At 43.9% G+C, this 19,773-nt stretch overlaps 1 protein-coding gene across 1 annotated transcript in view; it reads right to left on the reverse strand.

Annotated features, from left to right (window-relative positions):
* Positions 1–12,874: 12,874 nt before the first annotated feature.
* The window catches only part of Ufsp2 (UFM1 specific peptidase 2), a 40,972-nt gene continuing 34,073 nt past the window's right edge, over positions 12,875–19,773 (reverse strand). The window contains exon 3 of the mRNA XM_068389624.1: positions 12,875–14,778. Coding sequence (XP_068245725.1) covers positions 13,342–14,778 — 1,437 coding nt within the window. The 3' untranslated portion in view covers positions 12,875–13,341. The remainder of the gene's footprint in view (positions 14,779–19,773) is intronic.

Raw genomic sequence — 19,773 nt, forward strand, 5'->3', positions numbered from 1 at the left:
CTTTTAAATTACTTAGCTTTGCTATTCTGAATAGTGGAAGAGAGGTTCTTTTTAGTGCCTAGTTCATCAGCAGAATTTCCCTTAATCGAATTAGCAGGGGCTGTCAACAAGGGTAGGGGGTAACAGTGTCAGTGATATCAATATTTTTTGGGGAAGGGAATAATGATAAAGATTAACAAAACAAATGGAAACAAAATAAGTTTAAGGGAAAGAAAATTTTTGATTGTCTAACATCTTAAAAATCCCCACCAGCTTTCCATGGAATTAATTCCTCCACCAATGACACATGTAAGAGCCGACTCTCATATGTCCACTCGACTGGTTAAAGTATGAATAGAACACGCTTCATGGGACCGCTAGCATTTCCAGAATACAATCATCCCTACTTCAATCATAGCAGCAGGCAAACCAGACAGAAGCTCTATCTCAGAAAACAAGCCCATCCCTTAGAGTGCAAGCAACAATTTTTTTCATGAGATTGTTCTACATTCCAATATGGGAATATTGACACTCCTTTGCTCTAGACTTATTAGGTAGTTTGTAAGATCACCAAAGCTCCTATAATTGGTTTTGAAAAAATAAATTCCATTCCCAGCAATGGTATCCTTTCCTAAATATATAGACAGTAAAACGGGAAGAGAGATTGGACAGCAAGGTAGGTGACAGTTGATAAATATGAAGGAGGTTAAAATACTGTAATAACAAGCAATAGAAAAATTATGAGAGAAATTTCAAGTCAAACTGAGGAAAACATTATTCCCCAGTTTGAGAGCCGTATTGCTCATCACAAGGCTTCAACATGGAAATGATATTCCGTGTTGAAACCAAATGACTACATCAAGGCATTCTCTTATTAAGAGGGTATTCCTGTGAGAATCCTCTCACAAAGAGAAAAGAGGGTGTACATTTTGGCTGAGTAATTGATCCAAGGGCTTGAGCATACATTTTTCATATATCAAAAATTGGATGTAGACTGGGAAAGCCCATCAAATAATATTTCTGAGAATCTGATATGGATTTGCAGAAAAAGGAAGAGAAGTTTTCTATTTTTCAGAACATTAGATAAGGTACTACAGTACTCAGTACAATAGAACTATCAGAGAAGGTTCAATATAATCATGTGATAAAAGTTTAAAAAGGATAAAACCTCAGGATTATAAATTTTCTCCTAAAGGGACACCAGGGTAAAGTAAACACTTCCCAAGACAGGGTAAAAGCCTCTCTAAAAATTGCCTAGAGTAGCTCCTGATTTTATAAACTCCTTGACCAAACAGGTAACTTTGCCAGAATTAAGATATTCTAAACTGATCCACAAATGGAGTCAACAAAGTATCTTGTACCAGTGTAAAAGCTGGAATGGCACTTCAAGGAAGAAGATAATATAAGCTGAGATTGATAAGAAAAGAATCTACTTTTTACCTCTAAAAATTTTGTAACAAAAAAACATTTGAATTTGAAGTCACAACAACCCGAGGAAACATGACCAGATGTGCATGTCTTGCTTGCGTTTTAGCTATAATCCCTGGATACAAGTTTAAAATAATATCATTTCATGCAAAAACTAGAAATTATGATTTTTGTCAATGCATAATCCTGATACAGTATATAACCTGGCTAGAATTAATAACTCTTTGTACCACATTTTCTATATGTCCCCCAAGCAAAATTGGTGACACCACCAAGGCTTATATGGAGGAGTTTCTTTCTGATACAGGGGGTTTGATCCTCAGCACCAGCAGATGCCACAAAATTAGAGCCAGGAACAACTGCTGCGGTCTTGAGTAATGCTTGAATCTATCACCATATTTGGTAACACCAGTCTTGAGAAATTCAGGATACTGAATGCAAGCTGTAAATGCTTTTGAATCAGTAACAAAGTAGCACAATAACAATGCTTGGGGAGAGGGGTTTAAGGGTTCCAACCACCTTCCTGTTTACCTGAGTAAACAAAATCACTTTTACCCTTAGTATCATTTTAAAATGTTATTTTTATTAATAAAATAAATTTTTGAATATACTTACCCGATAATCATGTAGCTGTCAACTCCGTTGCCCGACAGAATTCTATGGAGGGATACGCCAGCTATCACAATACTAGAAGGGGGTGTACTTACCAGCGCCACCTGTGGCCAGGTACTCAATCATTTGTTGTTGACACCTCCTCAATTATTCCTCGGTCCACTGGTTCTCTCTGGGGAGGAAAGGGAGGGTCGATTAAATCATGATTATCGGGTAAGTATATTCAAAAATTTATTTTATTAATAAAAATAACATTTTTCAATATTAAACTTACCCGATAATCATGTAGCTGATTCACACCCAGGGAGGTGGGTGAAAACCAGTGTACATGATTAAAGGATAGCTAAGTATCCCAAATTTCATATAACAGTTATCTCAAATAACAATGAAATAATAAGTACCTGGTAAGGAAGTCGAATAGAACCGTTACTCTGCCTTTTATTTAAAGTTCGTCTTCCTTACTGAGCGCAGCGTTCCTCTTGGAGGCTGAATCAACCCAAAGGTGCCAAAGTACAAGGGGTTGCAACCCTACTAAAGGACCTCTACCAAACCTTTAACCCAGGCGCTTCTCAAGAATGAATAGACCACCCGCCAAATCCAAGGATGCGGAAGGCTTCTTAGCCTACCGTAACAACCATAAAAACAACAATAAAAGTATTCAAGAGAAAGGTTAAAAAGGTTATGGGATTAAGGGAATGTAGTGGCTGAGCCCTCACCTACTACTGCACTCGCTGCTACGAATGGTCCCAGGGTGTAGCAGTTCTCGTAAAGAGACTGGACATCTTTCAGATAAAATGATGCAAACACTGACTTGCTCCTCCAATAGGTTGCATCCATAATGCTCTGCAGAGAACGGTTTTTATTAAAGGCCAACGAAGTAGCTACAGCTCTTACTTCGTGGGTCCTTACCTTCAGCAATGCAAGGTCTTCCTCCTTTAAGTGAGAATGTGCTTCTCTGATCAGAAGCCTTATATAGTACGAAAGCCCATTCTTGGACATGGGTCTTGAGGGTTTCTTGATGGCACACCATAAGGCTTCTGACTGTCCTCGAATAGGTTTAGACCTCTTCAGATAATATTTGAGAGCTCTGACAGGGCAAAGAACTCTCTCTAGTTCGTTACCTACCATGTTGGAGAGGCTAGGTATTTCGAACGATCTAGGCCAAGGACGTGAAGGAAGCTCGTTCTTTGCTAGGAATCCAAGCTGAAAAGAACATGTAGCTGATTCGGTTGTGAAACCAATGTTCTTGCTGAAGGCATGAACCTCACTGACTCTCTTAGCTGTTGCAAGGCAAACGAGAAAAGCAGTCTTGAGGGTAAGATCCTTGAAGGAAGCTGACTGGAGAGGTTCGAACCTAGATGTCATAAGGAACCTTAAGACTACGTCTAGATTCCAGCCTGGAGTGGAAAGACGACGTTCTTTAGACGTCTCAAAAGACTTGAGAATGTCTTGAAGGTCCTTGTTGGAAGACAGGTCCAAACCCCTGTGGCGGAGGACTGAGGCCAACATGCTCCTATACCCTTTAATCGTAGGTGTTGAAAGGGATCTCTCATTCCTAAGATGAAGAAGGAAGTCAGCTATTTGGATCACAGAGGTATTGGTAGAGGATATTGAATTGGCTCTACACCAGCTTCGGAAGACCTCCCACTTAGACTGGTAGACTCTACGAGTGGAAATTCTTCTAGCTCTGGCAATCGCACTGGCTGCCTCCTTCGAAAAGCCTCTAGCTCTAGCGAATCTTTCGACAGTCTGAAGGCAGTCAGTCGAAGAGCGTGGAGGTTTGGGTGCAACCTGTCTACGTGTGGTTGACGTAGAAGGTCCACTCTTAGAGGTAGAGTCCTGGGGAAGTCGACTAGCCATTGAAGTACCTCTGTGTACCATTCTCTTGCAGGCCAAAGGGGAGCAACCAGCGTCAGCCGTGTCCCTTCGTGCGAGACGAATTTCTGCAGAACTTTGTTTATAATCTTGAACGGAGGGAATGCGTACAGGTCGAGATGGGACCAGTTCAGAAGAAAAGCATCCACATGAACCGCTGCAGGGTCTGGAACAGGGGAACAATAAAGCGGAAGTCTCTTGGTGATGAAGGTGGCAAACAGATCTATGGTAGGTTGACCCCACAAGGTCCAAAGTCTGTTGCACACACTCTTGTGGAGGGTCCATTCCGTGGGAATGACCTGATTCCTTCTGCTGAGGCGATCCGCTGAAACATTCATATCGCCCTGGATGAACCTCGTGACCAGTGTGAGGTTTAGACCTCTTGACCAAATGAGGAGGTCCCTTGCGATCTCGTAAAGGCTCCTCGAATGGGTCCCTCCTTGCTTGGAGATGTAAGCCAAGGCTGTGGTGTTGTCTGAATTCACCTCCACCACTTTGCCTAGCAGGAGGGACTTGAAGTTCAACAGGGCAAGATGAACTGCTAACAGTTCCTTGCAGTTGATGTGGAGTAATCCTTGTTCCTTGTTCCATACTCCTGAGCATTCCCGTCCGTCCAAGGTCGCACCCCAGCCCGAGTCCGATGCATCCGAGAAGAGATGAAGATGGGGGGTCTGGATGGCCAATGATAGACCCTCCTTGAGAAGGAGATTGTGCTTCCACCACCTGAGAGTGGTCTTCATCTCTTGGTTGATAGGGATAGAGACTGCTTCTAGAGTCGAGCCCTTGTCCCAATGAGCTGCAAGGTGGAATTGAAGAGGGCGGAGGTGGAGTCTCCCTAGCTCGACAAACAGGGCCAGTGATGAGAGGGTCCCTGTGAGACTCATCCACTGTCTCACTGAGCAATTGCTCCTCTTCAGCATGCTCATGATGCACTCTAGGGCTTGGTTTATCCTGGGGGCCGATGGAAAAGCCCGAAAATCCCGACTCTGAATCTCCATTCCCAGGTACACAATGGATTGGGAGGGAATGAGTTGAGATTTCTCTATATTGACTAATAGACCTAGGTCTCTGATTAGATCTAAAGTCCAAGAGAGGTTCTCCAGACAACGACGACTCGTGGAGGCTCTCAACAGCCAGTCGTCTAGGTAGAGGGAGGCTCTGATGTTCGATAAGTGCAGGAATTTCGCTACATTCCTCATCAGATGAGTAAAGACCATAGGAGCTGTGCTTAGGCCAAAACACAGGGCTTGGAACTGATAGACAACCTTTCCGAAAACGAATCTCAGGAAAGGTTGGGAGTCTGGATGAATGGGAACGTGAAAGTATGCATCTTTCAAGTCCAACGAGACCATCCAGTCCTCCTGTCTGACCGCTGCTAAGACCGACTTGGTCGTCTCCATTGTGAACGTCTGCTTGGTGACATACTCGTTGAGAGAGCTGACGTCCAGCACCGGTCTCCAACCTCCTGTCTTTTTGGCTACAAGAAAGAGAAGGTTGTAGAAGCCCGGGGATTGATGGTCCCGGACTATAACCACTGCCTTCTTCTGCACAAGTAGCGACACCTCCTGTTGCAATGCTAGCCTCTTGTCCTCTTCTTTGTAGTTGGGAGAGAGGTTGATGGGCGATGTGGTCAGAGGCGGTTTGAGGCAGAATGGAATCCTGTAACCGTACCTCAGCCAACTGACAGACTGTGCGTCTGCACCTCTCTTCTCCCAGGCTTGCCAGAAGATCTTGAGTCTGGCTCCTACTGTTGTCTGGAGAATCTGAGAGTCAGTGCTTTCCCTTAGATGTCCTGGGTCCTTTCCTAGACTTGCCTCTGTGAGAGTCTGGACGGGAGCTTCCTCGGCTGGGGGCTCTACCACGAAAGGGCGGTATGAACCTAGTGGCCGGGGTATCAGCCACTGGGGAGCGATAAGTCTTGGGGACAGAGGTGGTAACCTTAGACTTACGAGCCGATGAGGCTACAAGATCGTGCGTGTCCTTCTGTATCAGGGCAGCCGACAAGTCCTTAACTAGCTCCTCGGGAAAGAGGAACTTTGAGAGTGGAGCAAAAAGGAGCTGTGACCGCTGGCACGGTGTAATGCTGGCTGAGAGGAAGGTACACAGTTGTTCCCTTTTCTTCAACACCCCTGATACAAATAACGACGCTAGCTCACCCGATCCATCCCTGATGGCCTTATCCATGCAGGACATAATTAGCATGGCAGAGTCTTTGTCCGCAGGAGATGTTTTCTTGCTGAGGGCTCCCAGGCACCAGTCGAGAAAGTTGAACATTTCGAAAGCTCTGAACAACCCTTTCAGAAGATGATCCAGGTCTGAGAAGGTCCAACAAACCTTCGAGCGTCTCATCGCAGTCCTCCTAGGCGAGTCCACCAGACTTGAGAAGTCAGCCTGGGCAGAGGCAGGTACTCCCAAGCCTGGTGCTTCCCCTGTGGCATACCAAACGCAACCTTTCGAAGCGAGCTTCGTTGGAGGGAACATGAAGGAAGTCTTGCCCAGGTGTTGTTTAGACTGAAGCCACTCCCCTAAGATCCTTAAAGCCCTCTTGGAGGATCTAGCTAGGACAAGCTTAGTATAGTTCGACTTAGCTTGTTGTACGCCTAGCGAAAACTCAGATGGAGGAGAGCGGGGAACAGCAGAGACGAAGTGGTCAGGGTAAAGCTCCCTGAGTAGAGCCAAGACCTTTCGAAAATCAATAGACAATGGAGAAAGCTTAGACTCCTCCACGTCTGATGAGGGATCAAGGTGTGCCTCCTCATCATCCGACACTTCATCAGCAGAGGGTAGCGAAGCAATAGGACCAGAATGCTGAACCGCAGAGTCAGAACGGGTAGGAACAATAACAGAGGTTTCCTCATCTTGAGGGAAAACCTGAGGCTCAGACTGCATAGGCTGAACAACAGACGGAGCAGAAGGCAGGCGCATGGGTGAAGGAGGTTGACTCCTAGCAAGAGTTGAACCCAAGGATTGCACAAGCTGAGCGGAGGACGGAGGCGGAGTAGTCCGTTCCTGTTCCTGTGAGATGAGTGGAGCATGAAGAGGTTGAGGCTGCGCAGAACAAGGTAAAGTTCTCGCAAGCTGAGGCTCCTGAGGCGCAAGTCCATGGTGTAGAGGAGCTTGCCTAGATGAGGGTTGAGCTCGCTGCAGCGATGGTTGAGCAGACAGACTCACGGAGGGGAGAGGTTGTTGTACCCCAACCGAGAGTTGCACCACTGGTGGAGCAGCAAGGGGAGGAGGAGGAAGAGTGGAATAACTCTCCTGATCCCAAAGCAAGGGTTGCCTTAAAGAAGGCTGAGGCTGAACAACACTGGGAACAGCAAACTCCGAAAGTGGCTCAACATCGTACGCCTGGCAGATGGTGCTGCGACCAGGCGGAGCAGGTGCAGGCTGGGCGAGCACAGGCGGAGCAGGTGCAGGCTGGGCGAGCACAGGCGGAGCAGGTGCAGGCTGGGCGAGCACAGGCGGAGCGAGAACAGGTGGAGGGAGTGTAGGCGGAGGAGGAGGTGCAACACTCTCAGCCCGACACTCACGCATCAAGTCCGAAAGCTGAGCTTGCATGGACTGAAGCAGGGTCCACTTGGGGTCGGCAGAAACGATAACAGACTGAGGTAAAGTCACAGTCGGGGTCTGTATAGGCAGAACCTTACTCCTCTTGGGCGGAGTACAGTCGACCGATGACTGAGGCGAGTCGGAGCTGAGCCAATGACTACAACCTGGCTGAGCACTCGCTGACTGAACTCTACGTTTAAGCGGTCTCGAGACCTGAGACCAACGTTTCTTCCCTGCATGAAGATCAGCGGACGAGAAGACGGGCTCAATCGTCTGCAGGTGGGAGTGACGGTCTAAGGAAGACACGCCCGCAACCACCGAGGATAATTCTGTGCGCCTAACAAGGCCTGTCGAACCCTTAAGCCCTTCGACATTGCTTCTCCCCTGGGCATGGGAGCTTGCAAGAGGTCCCGGACTGGGAGGACGACTGGCTCGCACAGAAAAATCCTCACGCACCACACTGGCACCACTAGCACTTGGCACTGCACAGACACTAGCACTCGTCACAGCACTGGCACTATTTCCACCCACTGCACTCTTGACCTTCAGTTCTTTAACCTCGGCCATCAGAGACTTATGGTCACTTACCACTGATTCTACTTTATCTCCTAAAGCCTGAATAGCACGTAAAACAGTTGACATATCAGGCGGAGGGCACACAGTAGGTTCGGGGGTAGCCACTACAGGGGTAGGAAAAGGTAGGGGATCATGAGGTGAGGAAAACATAGAAGAGTGAGAAGAACTTCTCCTAACTCTACCTCTCTCTAACTTAGATGAATATTTTAAAAGACGTACAAAATCCAATTCCGAAAGTCCGGCGCACTCCTCACACCGATTTTCTAATAGACAGGGCCTGTCCCTACAGTCAGAACAAGCGGTGTGAGGATCTACCGAGGCCTTCGGAATACGCCTATTGCAAGACCTACATCGTCTATGGGAGGGAGCTTGCGAAACGTCAGACATCTTGTTTCAAAGAGTTAGTCAAAGGGTGATCCAAAAACAAGCAAAAATTCATTAACCGTTAATCAGTATTTATATAAAAGCTATCTAGCTAATATAAAAAGGATTCCAGTATGCGACAGCCGTTAATCTAAGAGAATACTTCACCAAATATCCATGAATAAACTCGAAGACCATGAGCGTATCCCAGAACGTCTAGCCGGAAGCACGACAGAGGAATAATTGAGGAGGTGTCAACAACAAATGATTGAGTACCTGGCCACAGGTGGCGCTGGTAAGTACACCCCCTTCTAGTATTGTGATAGCTGGCGTATCCCTCCATAGAATTCTGTCGGGCAACGGAGTTGACAGCTACATGATTATCGGGTAAGTTTAATATTGAAAAGAGGGAAATTTATTAAAAGTAGTTAGGGTTGTTAAACTAGAAATAATAATTATTTTCAAAATTTATTTGTTCATACTCAAATGTAAACCGCATGCCCTTATAAATTAGGAAACTCACCATTTGGTGTCAGACAGTCAACAGAAGGATATTTCCATCTAGGATGTGCTATTTTACCTGGTCCTGTGATAAGAGCATAGGAGATGACTCCACTAACCTCCTAATGGGTGAGTCATAGGGATGGATGTACATAGTAGCTGTTAGTGCCTGGGTAAGTTCTAGTTTGAAGGAACATTCTACTAAGTCACAGAAGAACCTTGTCTCCCCGGGAATGGGGACTACATTGGAAGCAACCCATCATGGCTTATATGAATCAAAGGGGTTTGGCAAATGCTCATCCATCCTCTTCCTTATCATAAAAGGCTAGAGAAAGTAGTTTCCAAAAACTGTCTGTTAGAATGAGACTCCGGAATGCAGCTTACCTGTATAAGTTTTCTGGTCCTACATATAACTGTCGTGGCTGCAGCAAACCCATGAGAGGGAAGGAATAAGTAGAAGAACCACTCATTCTACCTTTCATTACAGGCTTATGCCAGAATGCTCTCTTTGATGAAATACATATGTCCCTTAATGGAGCTAGGGAAACTACAAAATCTGTTGAGAAGCCATCACAGGGCCCTAGAAAAAAAAATGTCCACAGACTTGCAAGCTAATTCTTAATGATTGGAGAAAATGAAAGTGGTCTGGCATTTACAGAAATGTCTTCACCTGGTATACGTACCGGTTCTTCTTGAAAGCTAATAATGGGTGATGCCCCGGACTTCAGGTAATTCACTCTCCTCGTCAGACGATGCACATGGTTGCTTGATTGTACTATCACAAAGCTGAAAGATACAGTTCTTGGACGCTTTCTTCTTTCTGAATGTTTACAGTCCACAGCACTCAGGCTGAGACGTCAAGTCATCCTTATGAAGCAACTCATGAGTGCTCACTGGATATAAAAGAATTTTGTCATGAACACTGCCAGCAAAGGTTTAAAGGGAGAGAATTGAGAAGGACTTGAACCTAAAGTCATGGTATGAGGGGTTCTATGTCTTTGCCACAAATCTTTGACAAAAAGACAAAGGATGTAGATCCTAACTGTCTGAGCAGCTGACCTGATAAAATAATCAATGAAACTTGTCAACTCTCTTCGATGATGCTAAGGATAGCAGGAAGACAGCTTTGAGGTTGAGATCCCTGTAAGAAAACCCTCTTAAGGGCTTGAAAGGGGGCTGTGCCTGAGGCATGAGGAAGTAAAAATCATATCCTACTCCAGGGGCATGAGTTTTCAAAGAGGGCAAGATTGCTCAGAAACTCTTTACAAGCATGGACAATGCTGATGAGGACAGACCTAAACTCTTCAGTCTGAAGACTTAGCTCAAGGCTAAGAGATGACCTTTAACAGCATAGACTGAAAAGAACTACTTTTGGGCCAGGTAGACAAGGAAGTAAGCAATCAGCTAGTATAAAATGCAAAGAACCATTACATGTATTCAAACATTTCCCTTTAAGTTATGCTGCTGCTGCTGTGTCAATCCTTATGCATAGGTAGTCCGTTGCCTGTTTAGCCATGAAATCCAACTTCAACTTTGCGATGATGCCAAATCATGACAAAATGTGAGGAGGCAATCTCGATCCTGAAGCAACCTCCCCTTTGATGACTACTATTAACCTATGGTCAGGATACTTCAAAAGACTTTTTCTATGTGGATGGGCCAAATCTGTCATCAAGGAGAACACAAGTGTAATCACCTGTGGTGCAGTTATCAGTCTGAACGCATGTCTTGAACTAGCATACTGCTCCCTCATAGACGAGGAAGAGGTATCTTTGGGAGGACCATTGACGTCCCTCAAGTCCAGCGAAAGCATGAGATCTCCACATCTGATGAAATTCGGTACAAAACCAACTGTTTTTATTCAGAACGCAGTTTGATGAACAAATGTGTTCAAGGATGAGATGTTGATAACTAGCCTCCATCGCCAAGTTGACTATTAAAAGACTAGAAAGTGGATGTCTACAACTTACCAGGATCTTTTCCACCTGTTCAAGAGGGTCAGACCTTACTGTGATTATGGGAGGTAGGTCTGGAACTGGATCAGTACAGATGAGAGAGGGGGTCAACAGTCCTGGAAAAGAAGTAAGTAACCATCATGAAAAATACTCACTACCTACAGCTCTGCAACATATCCCTGCAAAGTTGCTCAATGGCCTAACTGTCATCACTTGACTTTCAGAAGGTTGAGAGAGGGACTGCATACCTTAGTGCCCCTCTCCTTTTTTTCCTTGATCCCTGGACTGACAGTTTAATGTCCTTGAACAAGGAGGGAATTGGAGCTTTCTAAAACCTGAGCTGGAAGGCATAGAAAACCCCTGAAGGCTAGGCCACAGTTCCTTTCAGTGCTAATGAAACCTCAGAGGATACTGCACAGTGGATGAGGGAGTACTGTATTCACTGTTATTCCTCCAACACTAAACATCACACTTCAGAAAGTGACACAAGTTCAGCACAGATCCATTCAAAAGAATGGTACTACATGTTGGGAGAAGTGATGTGCCACCATGTCCCTCCTCTTCAAAACAAAGTTGGCCCATAGGTTCACTGCCTGAAGAATGAGATAGGTAATAGCCTTTCCTCCAAACAGCACTAGCCTACAGAACTTTGCTTTGTCCTTTAGGGTTGCTAACTTTGTTGAAGTGCCAAAGTCTAACACTGCGAGAGACCGCTGGTCACCCCATGATACTTCCTAGAGTGAGATAATGGTAGTAGATTCCATTGCCATCAAATCCACATCAGAAAAGGATGAACCTTATGTCTTTATTCAGTCCACTGGCTAAGATCAGGGAGCACACTGATGGATCAACATGTAGAAGAGTAGCACCATTTCCCTCTGTAATGTAGATCCTACTGAGTAAGCATGGGAGGCAAGAACTTTCTAAACTAGCTGAACCAAAGTGGATTCCTATGTACAGAGATTTGAGAATCTACCCACCCCAGAACCTTCTAAAAGCTAGTTATGAACATGGAAATCTGTAAGAGGCCTCAAACCATGAAAAACACTGAAGCACTTCTCATTGCCCATAACCAAACTGAGCAAAGGTTCCTAGGTCAAAATGATACATCCAATACAGGCATGTCTTTTGGGAGGAAACATTCACACAACAAAGAGAATCATGTGCTGAGTGAAGGTAGGTCATCCTTCTCAAGCTTCCTCCCTGAGGAGTAACTGCAGATATAAGAAAGGGTCAAGGTTGAGTGGGGGAGAGAAAAGGCCCAAAAAAGTTCTTCAGCATCAAAAGGGAGTATTTCTGCTAAAGGAGTTCTTCCTCTTCCTGGTAAACTTTCCTTGCAGTTTAGACCAACTTGCACACAAGAATACCCCTATATAAAGGTACAGGTAATGAGGATCAATGGACAGGTCCTACATAAACTAGGACACTTACGCATAGCCTTCTATTCAACCATTACAAATTAAAACAATTAAAACTAATAAGTCAAAAGTAAAAGAGAAAGATCCAACAGTATGATGAGTGAAGATGATCATCAGTGCATGTCATCACTCAATGTGGCTGAAGATAAAAGTGGCTGAACTCGATCAGGCAGGGTGGGGTAACTGGTTCTCCTCACCTCTGCTGTCGTTACCCAACTATCTTATCAACGTTTCAATGACTGTGCTAGTTCTCACCAGACAATATTTCGAAATAAAATGACAAGTTTTGTATTTGCATAAGAACAACTAAAGTTTATCCAATTACAAAATAGTATTAAACTTCAATCATTATAAAAAAAATTAACTTAATCTTATTGCTTTAAAAGGAAAATCCTTTAAGCAGTATTTGCATTAAGGCTTTGAAGTCAGTTTTCTGGATAAAATACTTTTCCTGACTTATTCTGCTCATAAATCAAAATGTATCAAAATAGAATCACCAAAAGACAAAACCTAATCATAATTAATGCACTTTAACTTTTGTTAAGGGGAAATATCGAGAATACATTGAATTACCATAAAATATATCTTCAGACCTTGATAAGGAGCTATAAAACCAAATTTAAACGATGAAAGAGGATTTTATTACAAAATGTTAAAGTACGGCAAGTTATATCTAACAAATACCACCGCAGGTTAGTGAAATATTTTTGTATAGTTTTGAAATGTACAACAAAATATAAATATCAATACTGTAAATATAAAATATATAAAAATTCGTTTTCCATGTAATTTGCCAAATTATGCAGATATATAGTTCTATACTAAACCAACCCTTCAACACTGCACAAATAACTATGAAAATACCAACTATTTAGGAATTATATTTAATATTTCTAAAATATAATTTGATGGTTATCCGAGGCTTCGTCAACTTTATATTACGGAAATTAGGAATTTTTATTGCATTTTAAAGAGCTCTAATAGAATTATAAAAGTAACATAACTGTATACACAGCATAGCGGATGGCTTAGCATCCAAACTGATAAAACAAATATAGCACCCCCTTACATACTGTACGTTGTACTTAAATGCAAATAGGACGTTGCGGAAGACACAAATTATAGTAAGCATCAGTCTTCCAAAAATCTGGACCTTTCCAGCCACACCAGCCTTTACTTTGAATGGTGCTCAAGTCTTCTGATCCTGTATAATGAGGATCAAGGATTAAATAACTTATATCTCCAGTTTCAGGATTAAAATCTACGCCAATTATGGTATGAGCAAGCACTCCTCCACCAATCATTATAGGAGAACCTTGTAATTTAAAATGCATAGCTAGTTCTCTCCCTTTATAGACCAACTCGGCTCCACTACTGACATTAATGAATCTCGATGTGATGTTGAACATCGATTCCAGGACAAATCCTACTTCTGTTGAACCAATCCATTGAGTTGAGCCTATAAATGATGATGGTTTATCTCCAATATTTACAAGACATTTCTGGATTTCCCTATGAGTTGGAATTGGTTTATCAGTATATCCTTGATATCTAAACCAAGATATTAAAGTTTGCAGTGATCTATAAGCACAACCCCACTTATTGTCATCAAAGCGATCTTGCATATAGTGGTGATAACCATAAGTTCCAAGCACAATACTAACTTCACCATCCACTCCAGAGGGTTTAACGCCTATGTGGGTATTTGTTAAAACAGCATGTTTGTTGTCTGGTAAAGCTGGTATTTTGTTGAGTCTTCTCACAACTGGCCTATCAAGTGGAAGTATCAAAGATTTATGAACTTCCTTTCTATATGACTCCAATAAGGTTTCATCACATTTATCTGGGTATAAAAGACTCATCAAGTGTCCAGTAGTATAGTGCAAAGAATTAAATGTTGCTAAAGAACCTTGAAGTTTATCCTCTTGCAACTGCCTATTCATCCAGTACTCTGCTAAATCTAATTGCTGAACAATTCCTTCTGCTAAATGTTTTGCTACATTGCAAACAGGAACTGATTTTTCTAGGTACATAACAACTTCTCCATTTAAATGTGTAACCAAAATATTTGTTTTTCTGTTATCTACTCGAACCACAGGGGCATAACTATCACGTCCAACACTTCTGTTCAACATCAACTTGAATACTGCTGTTTGATACAGTGCCTTCTTTTTTCCTAACCCTTTCAGAATTTCTTCAATTGCTTCATCCACGTCACTAAACAAGCCCCCTAGATTCAGAATACCATCCTCACTATTTTGTAACAAAAGTGTTGTGTTTTGTAACCTAAAGCAAGCTGCTGGAGACTCCAAAATTTCTTTCAAATTTGTAATCACCTTTTTGATGGATGCAGCTGAATCTTTGGAAGTGAGATCTAGGTTATAAGGTACCCTGACTAAAAAATATCTATCAAAAAAATCAATTTCTGATAGAACAGAACATGTAGTTGAGAGAACAGTACCACCATCTTTGAAAAAAGTATGAAGGTCTTGTTGGTCCCAAACAATGGCCACTTCTTCATCCTAAGAAAAAAGATAATTCTATATAAGAAATTCTGATAATAATTATCTGTAATAAAAATATGTGGGGTGATTATACCAAAAGACAAGCCAATTTTAGTATTTTATGTTGCATAAATAAAAACCTCTTTCCTCAACTTTTGTCCTAATAGTCAATAGGTGCAGTTTGTGTGAGATTCCTTAAATAAATCAAGGAGAAAAAGATAAAAACACCTCTAGCTTCCTTCATTCAAGACTTTAGCATTACACAGTTGTGCTTTGCTTTTACTAAAACCTTTAATAATAAACCTCCCAATCCATACACTTGTTATAAGAATGTAATCATATTTAGAAACAAATATATATAGACTTGTGCTTGTCTACCAAACCAAAGACAAAAACTATTAACCCGAGTCCCTTAAACAGGAGAATGATAACAGCACAAGCTGAAATACAGCAGCTAAAACATTTAACGAGGTGTAAACAACTAGCCAGTAGATACCAGACCAGTAGGTGGAAGGCACTTCCTACTTCCTCACAAACAACTCACTTTAATTATAACTGGGACTTACTTCAGGGTTAGTGAAGGAGGGTAAATATGAATCAGGGAGTAACGTTTGAATAGTTAGCAAAAAATACAAATTACCTTCAAATCTGTCGTTTTTTCCCAAACATATACAGACCATCATCCCTTACACATGAGACTCATCCTTGGGTCGGAGGAAGTACTGCACCCATTTCAACTGGTTAAAAAAATTATCCTTGGAACTCAAAACATGTTATTTTTATTAATAAAATAAATTTTTGAATATACTTACCCGATAATCATGTAGCTGTCAACTCCGTTGCCCGACAGAATTCTATGGAGGGATACGCCAGCTATCACAATACTAGAAGGGGGTGTACTTACCAGCGCCACCTGTGGCCAGGTACTCAATCATTTGTTGTTTACACCTCCTCAATTATTCCTCGGTCCACTGGTTCTCTCTGGGGAGGAAAGGGAGGGTCGATTAAATCATGATTATCGGGTAAGTATATTCAAAAATTTATTTTATTAATAAAAATAACATTTTTCAATATTAAACTTACCCGATAATCATGTAGCTGATTCACACCCAGGGAGGTGGGTGAAAACCAGTGTACATGATTAAAGGATAGCTAAGTATCCCCAAATTTCATATAACAGTTATCTCAAATAACAATGAAATAATAAGTACCTGGTAAGGAAGTCGAATAGAACCGTTACTCTGCCTTTTATTTAAAGTTCGTCTTCCTTACTGAGCGCAGCGTTCCTCTTGGAGGCTGAATCAACCCAAAGGTGCCAAAGTACAAGGGGTTGCAACCCTACTAAAGGACCTCTACCAAACCTTTAACCCAGGCGCTTCTCAAGAATGAATAGACCACCCGCCAAATCCAAGGATGCGGAAGGCTTCTTAGCCTACCGTAACAACCATAAAAACAACAATAAAAGTATTCAAGAGAAAGGTTAAAAAGGTTATGGGATTATGGGAATGTAGTGGCTGAGCCCTCACCTACTACTGCACTCGCTGCTACGAATGGTCCCAGGGTGTAGCAGTTCTCGTAAAGAGACTGGACATCTTTCAGATAAAATGATGCAAACACTGACTTGCTCCTCCAATAGGTTGCATCCATAATGCTCTGCAGAGAACGGTTTTTATTAAAGGCCAACGAAGTAGCAACAGCTCTTACTTCGTGGGTCCTTACCTTCAGCAACGCAAGGTCTTCCTCCTTTAAGTGAGAATGTGCTTCTCTGATCAGAAGCCTTATATAGTACGAAAGCCCATTCTTGGACATGGGTCTCGAGGGTTTCTTGATGGCACACCATAAGGCTTCTGACTGTCCTCGAATAGGTTTAGACCTCTTCAGATAATATTTGAGAGCTCTGACAGGGCAAAGAACTCTCTCTAGTTCGTTACCTACCATGTTGGAGAGGCTAGGTATTTCGAACGATCTAGGCCAAGGACGTGAAGGAAGTTCGTTCTTTGCTAGGAATCCAAGCTGAAAAGAACATGTAGCTGATTCGGTTGTGAAACCAATGTTCTTGCTGAAGGCATGAACCTCACTGACTCTCTTAGCTGTTGCAAGGCAAATGAGAAAAGCAGTCTTGAGGGTAAGATCCTTGAAGGAAGCTGACTGGAGAGGTTCGAACCTAGATGTCATAAGGAACCTTAAGACTACGTCCAGATTCCAGCCTGGAGTGGAAAGACGACGTTCTTTAGACGTCTCAAAAGACTTGAGAATGTCTTGAAGGTCCTTGTTGGAAGACAGGTCCAAACCCCTGTGGCGGAGGACTGAGGCCAACATGCTCCTATACCCTTTAATTGTAGAAGTTGAAAGGGATCTCTCATTCCTAAGATGAATAAGGAAGTCAGCTATTTGGATCACAGAGGTATTGGTAGAGGATATTGAATTGGCTCTACACCAGCTTCGGAAGACCTCCCACTTAGACTGGTAGACTCTACGAGTGGAAATTCTTCTAGCTCTGGCAATCGCACTGGCTGCCTCCTTCGAAAAGCCTCTAGCTCTAGCGAATCTTTCGACAGTCTGAAGGCAGTCAGTCGAAGAGCGTGGAGGTTTGGGTGCAACCTGTCTACGTGTGGTTGACGTAGAAGGTCCACTCTTAGAGGTAGAGTCCTGGGGAAGTCGACTAGCCATTGACGTACCTCTGTGTACCATTCTCTTGCAGGCCAAAGGGGAGCAACCAGCGTCAGCCGTGTCCCTTCGTGCGAGACGAATTTCTGCAGAACTTTGTTTATAATCTTGAACGGAGGGAATGCGTACAGGTCGAGATGGGACCAGTTCAGAAGGAAAGCATCTACATGAACCGCTGCAGGGTCTGGAACAGGGGAACAATAAAGCGGAAGTCTCTTGGTGATGGAGGTGGCAAACAGGTCTATGGTAGGTTGACCCCACAACGTCCAAAGTCTGTTGCACACACTCTTGTGGAGGGTCCATTCCGTGGGAATGACCTGATTCCTTCTGCTGAGGCGATCCGCTGAAACATTCATATCGCCCTGGATGAACCTCGTGACCAGAGTGAGGTTTAGACCTCTTGACCAAATGAGGAGGTCCCTTGCGATCTCGTAAAGGCTCCTCGAATGGGTCCCTCCTTGCTTGGAGATGTAAGCCAAGGCTGTGGTGTTGTCTGAATTCACCTCCACCACTTTGCCTAGCAGGAGGGACTTGAAGTTCAACAGGGCAAGATGGACTGCTAACAGTTCCTTGCAATTGATGTGGAGTAATCCTTGTTCCTTGTTCCACACTCCTGAGCATTCCCGTCCGTCCAAGGTCGCACCCCAGCCCGAGTCCGATGCATCCGAGAAGAGAAGAAGATGGGGGGTCTGGATGGCCAATGATAGACCCTCCTTGAGAAGAAGATTGTGCTTCCACCACCGGAGAGTGGTCTTCATCTCTTGGTTGATAGGGATAGAGACTGCTTCTAGAGTCGAGCCCTTGTCCCAATGAGCTGCAAGATGGAATTGAAGAGGGCGGAGGTGGAGTCTCCCTAGCTCGACAAACAGGGCCAGAGATGAGAGGGTCCCTGTGAGACTCATCCACTGTCTCACTGAGCAATTGCTCCTCTTCAGCATGCTCATGATGCACTGTAGGGCTTGGTTTATCCTGGGGGCCGATGGAAAAGCCCGAAAATCCCGACTCTGAATCTCCATTCCCAGGTACACAATGGATTGGGAGGGAATGAGTTGAGATTTCTCTAAATTGACTAATAGACCTAGGTCTCTGATTAGATCTAAAGTCCAAGAGAGGTTCTCCAGACAACGACGACTCGTGGAGGCTCTCAACAGCCAGTCGTCTAGGTAGAGGGAGGCTCTGATGTTCGATAAGTGCAGGAATTTCGCTACATTCCTCATCAGATGAGTAAAGACCATAGGAGCTGTGCTTAGGCCAAAACACAGGGCTTGGAACTGATAGACAACCTTTCCGAAAACGAATCTCAGGAAAGGTTGGGAGTCTGGATGAATGGGAACGTGAAAGTATGCATCTTTCAAGTCCAACGAGACCATCCAGTCCTCCTGTCTGACCGCTGCTAAGACCGACTTGGTCGTCTCCATTGTGAACGTCTGCTTGGTGACATACTCGTTGAGAGAGCTGACGTCCAGCACCGGTCTCCAACCTCCTGTCTTTTTGGCCACAAGAAAGAGACGGTTGTAGAAGCCCGGGGATTGATGGTCCCGGACTATAACCACTGCCTTCTTCTGCACAAGTAGCGACACCTCCTGTTGCAATGCTAGCCTCTTGTCCTCTTCTTTGTAGTTGGGAGAGAGGTTGATGGGCGATGTGGTCAGAGGCGGTTTGAGGCAGAATGGAATCCTGTAACCGTACCTCAGCCAACTGACAGACTGTGCGTCTGCACCTCTCTTCTCCCAGGCTTGCCAGAAGATCTTGAGCCTGGCACCTACTGTTGTCTGGAGAATCTGAGAGTCAGTGCTTTCCTTTGGATGTCCTGGGTCCTTTCTTAGACTTGCCCCTGTGAGAGTCTGGACGGGAGCTTCCTCGGCTGGGGGCTCTACCACGAAAGGGCGGTATGAACCTAGTGGCCGGGGTATCAGCCACTGGAGAGCGATAAGTCTTGGGGACAGAGGTGGTAACCTTAGACTTACGAGCCGATGAAGCTACAAGATCGTGCGTGTCCTTCTGTATCAGGGCAGCCGACAAGTCCTTAACTAGCTCCTCGGGAAAGAGGAACTTTGAGAGTGGAGCAAAAAGGAGCTGTGACCGCTGGCACGGTGTAATGCTGGCTGAGAGGAAGGAACACAGTTGTTCTCTTTTCTTCAACACCCCTGATACAAATAACGACGCTAGCTCACCCGATCCATCCCTGATAGCCTTATCCATGCAGGACATAATTAACATGGCAGAGTCTTTGTCCGCAGGAGATGTTTTCTTGCTGAGGGCTCCCAGGCACCAGTCGAGAAAATTGAACATCTCGAAAGCTCTGAACAACCCTTTCAGAAGATGATCCAGGTCTGAGAAGGTCCA

Source organism: Palaemon carinicauda, chromosome 16 (assembly GCF_036898095.1).
Source record: "Palaemon carinicauda isolate YSFRI2023 chromosome 16, ASM3689809v2, whole genome shotgun sequence".
In the NCBI taxonomy this organism is placed as follows: Eukaryota; Metazoa; Arthropoda; class Malacostraca; order Decapoda; family Palaemonidae; genus Palaemon; species Palaemon carinicauda.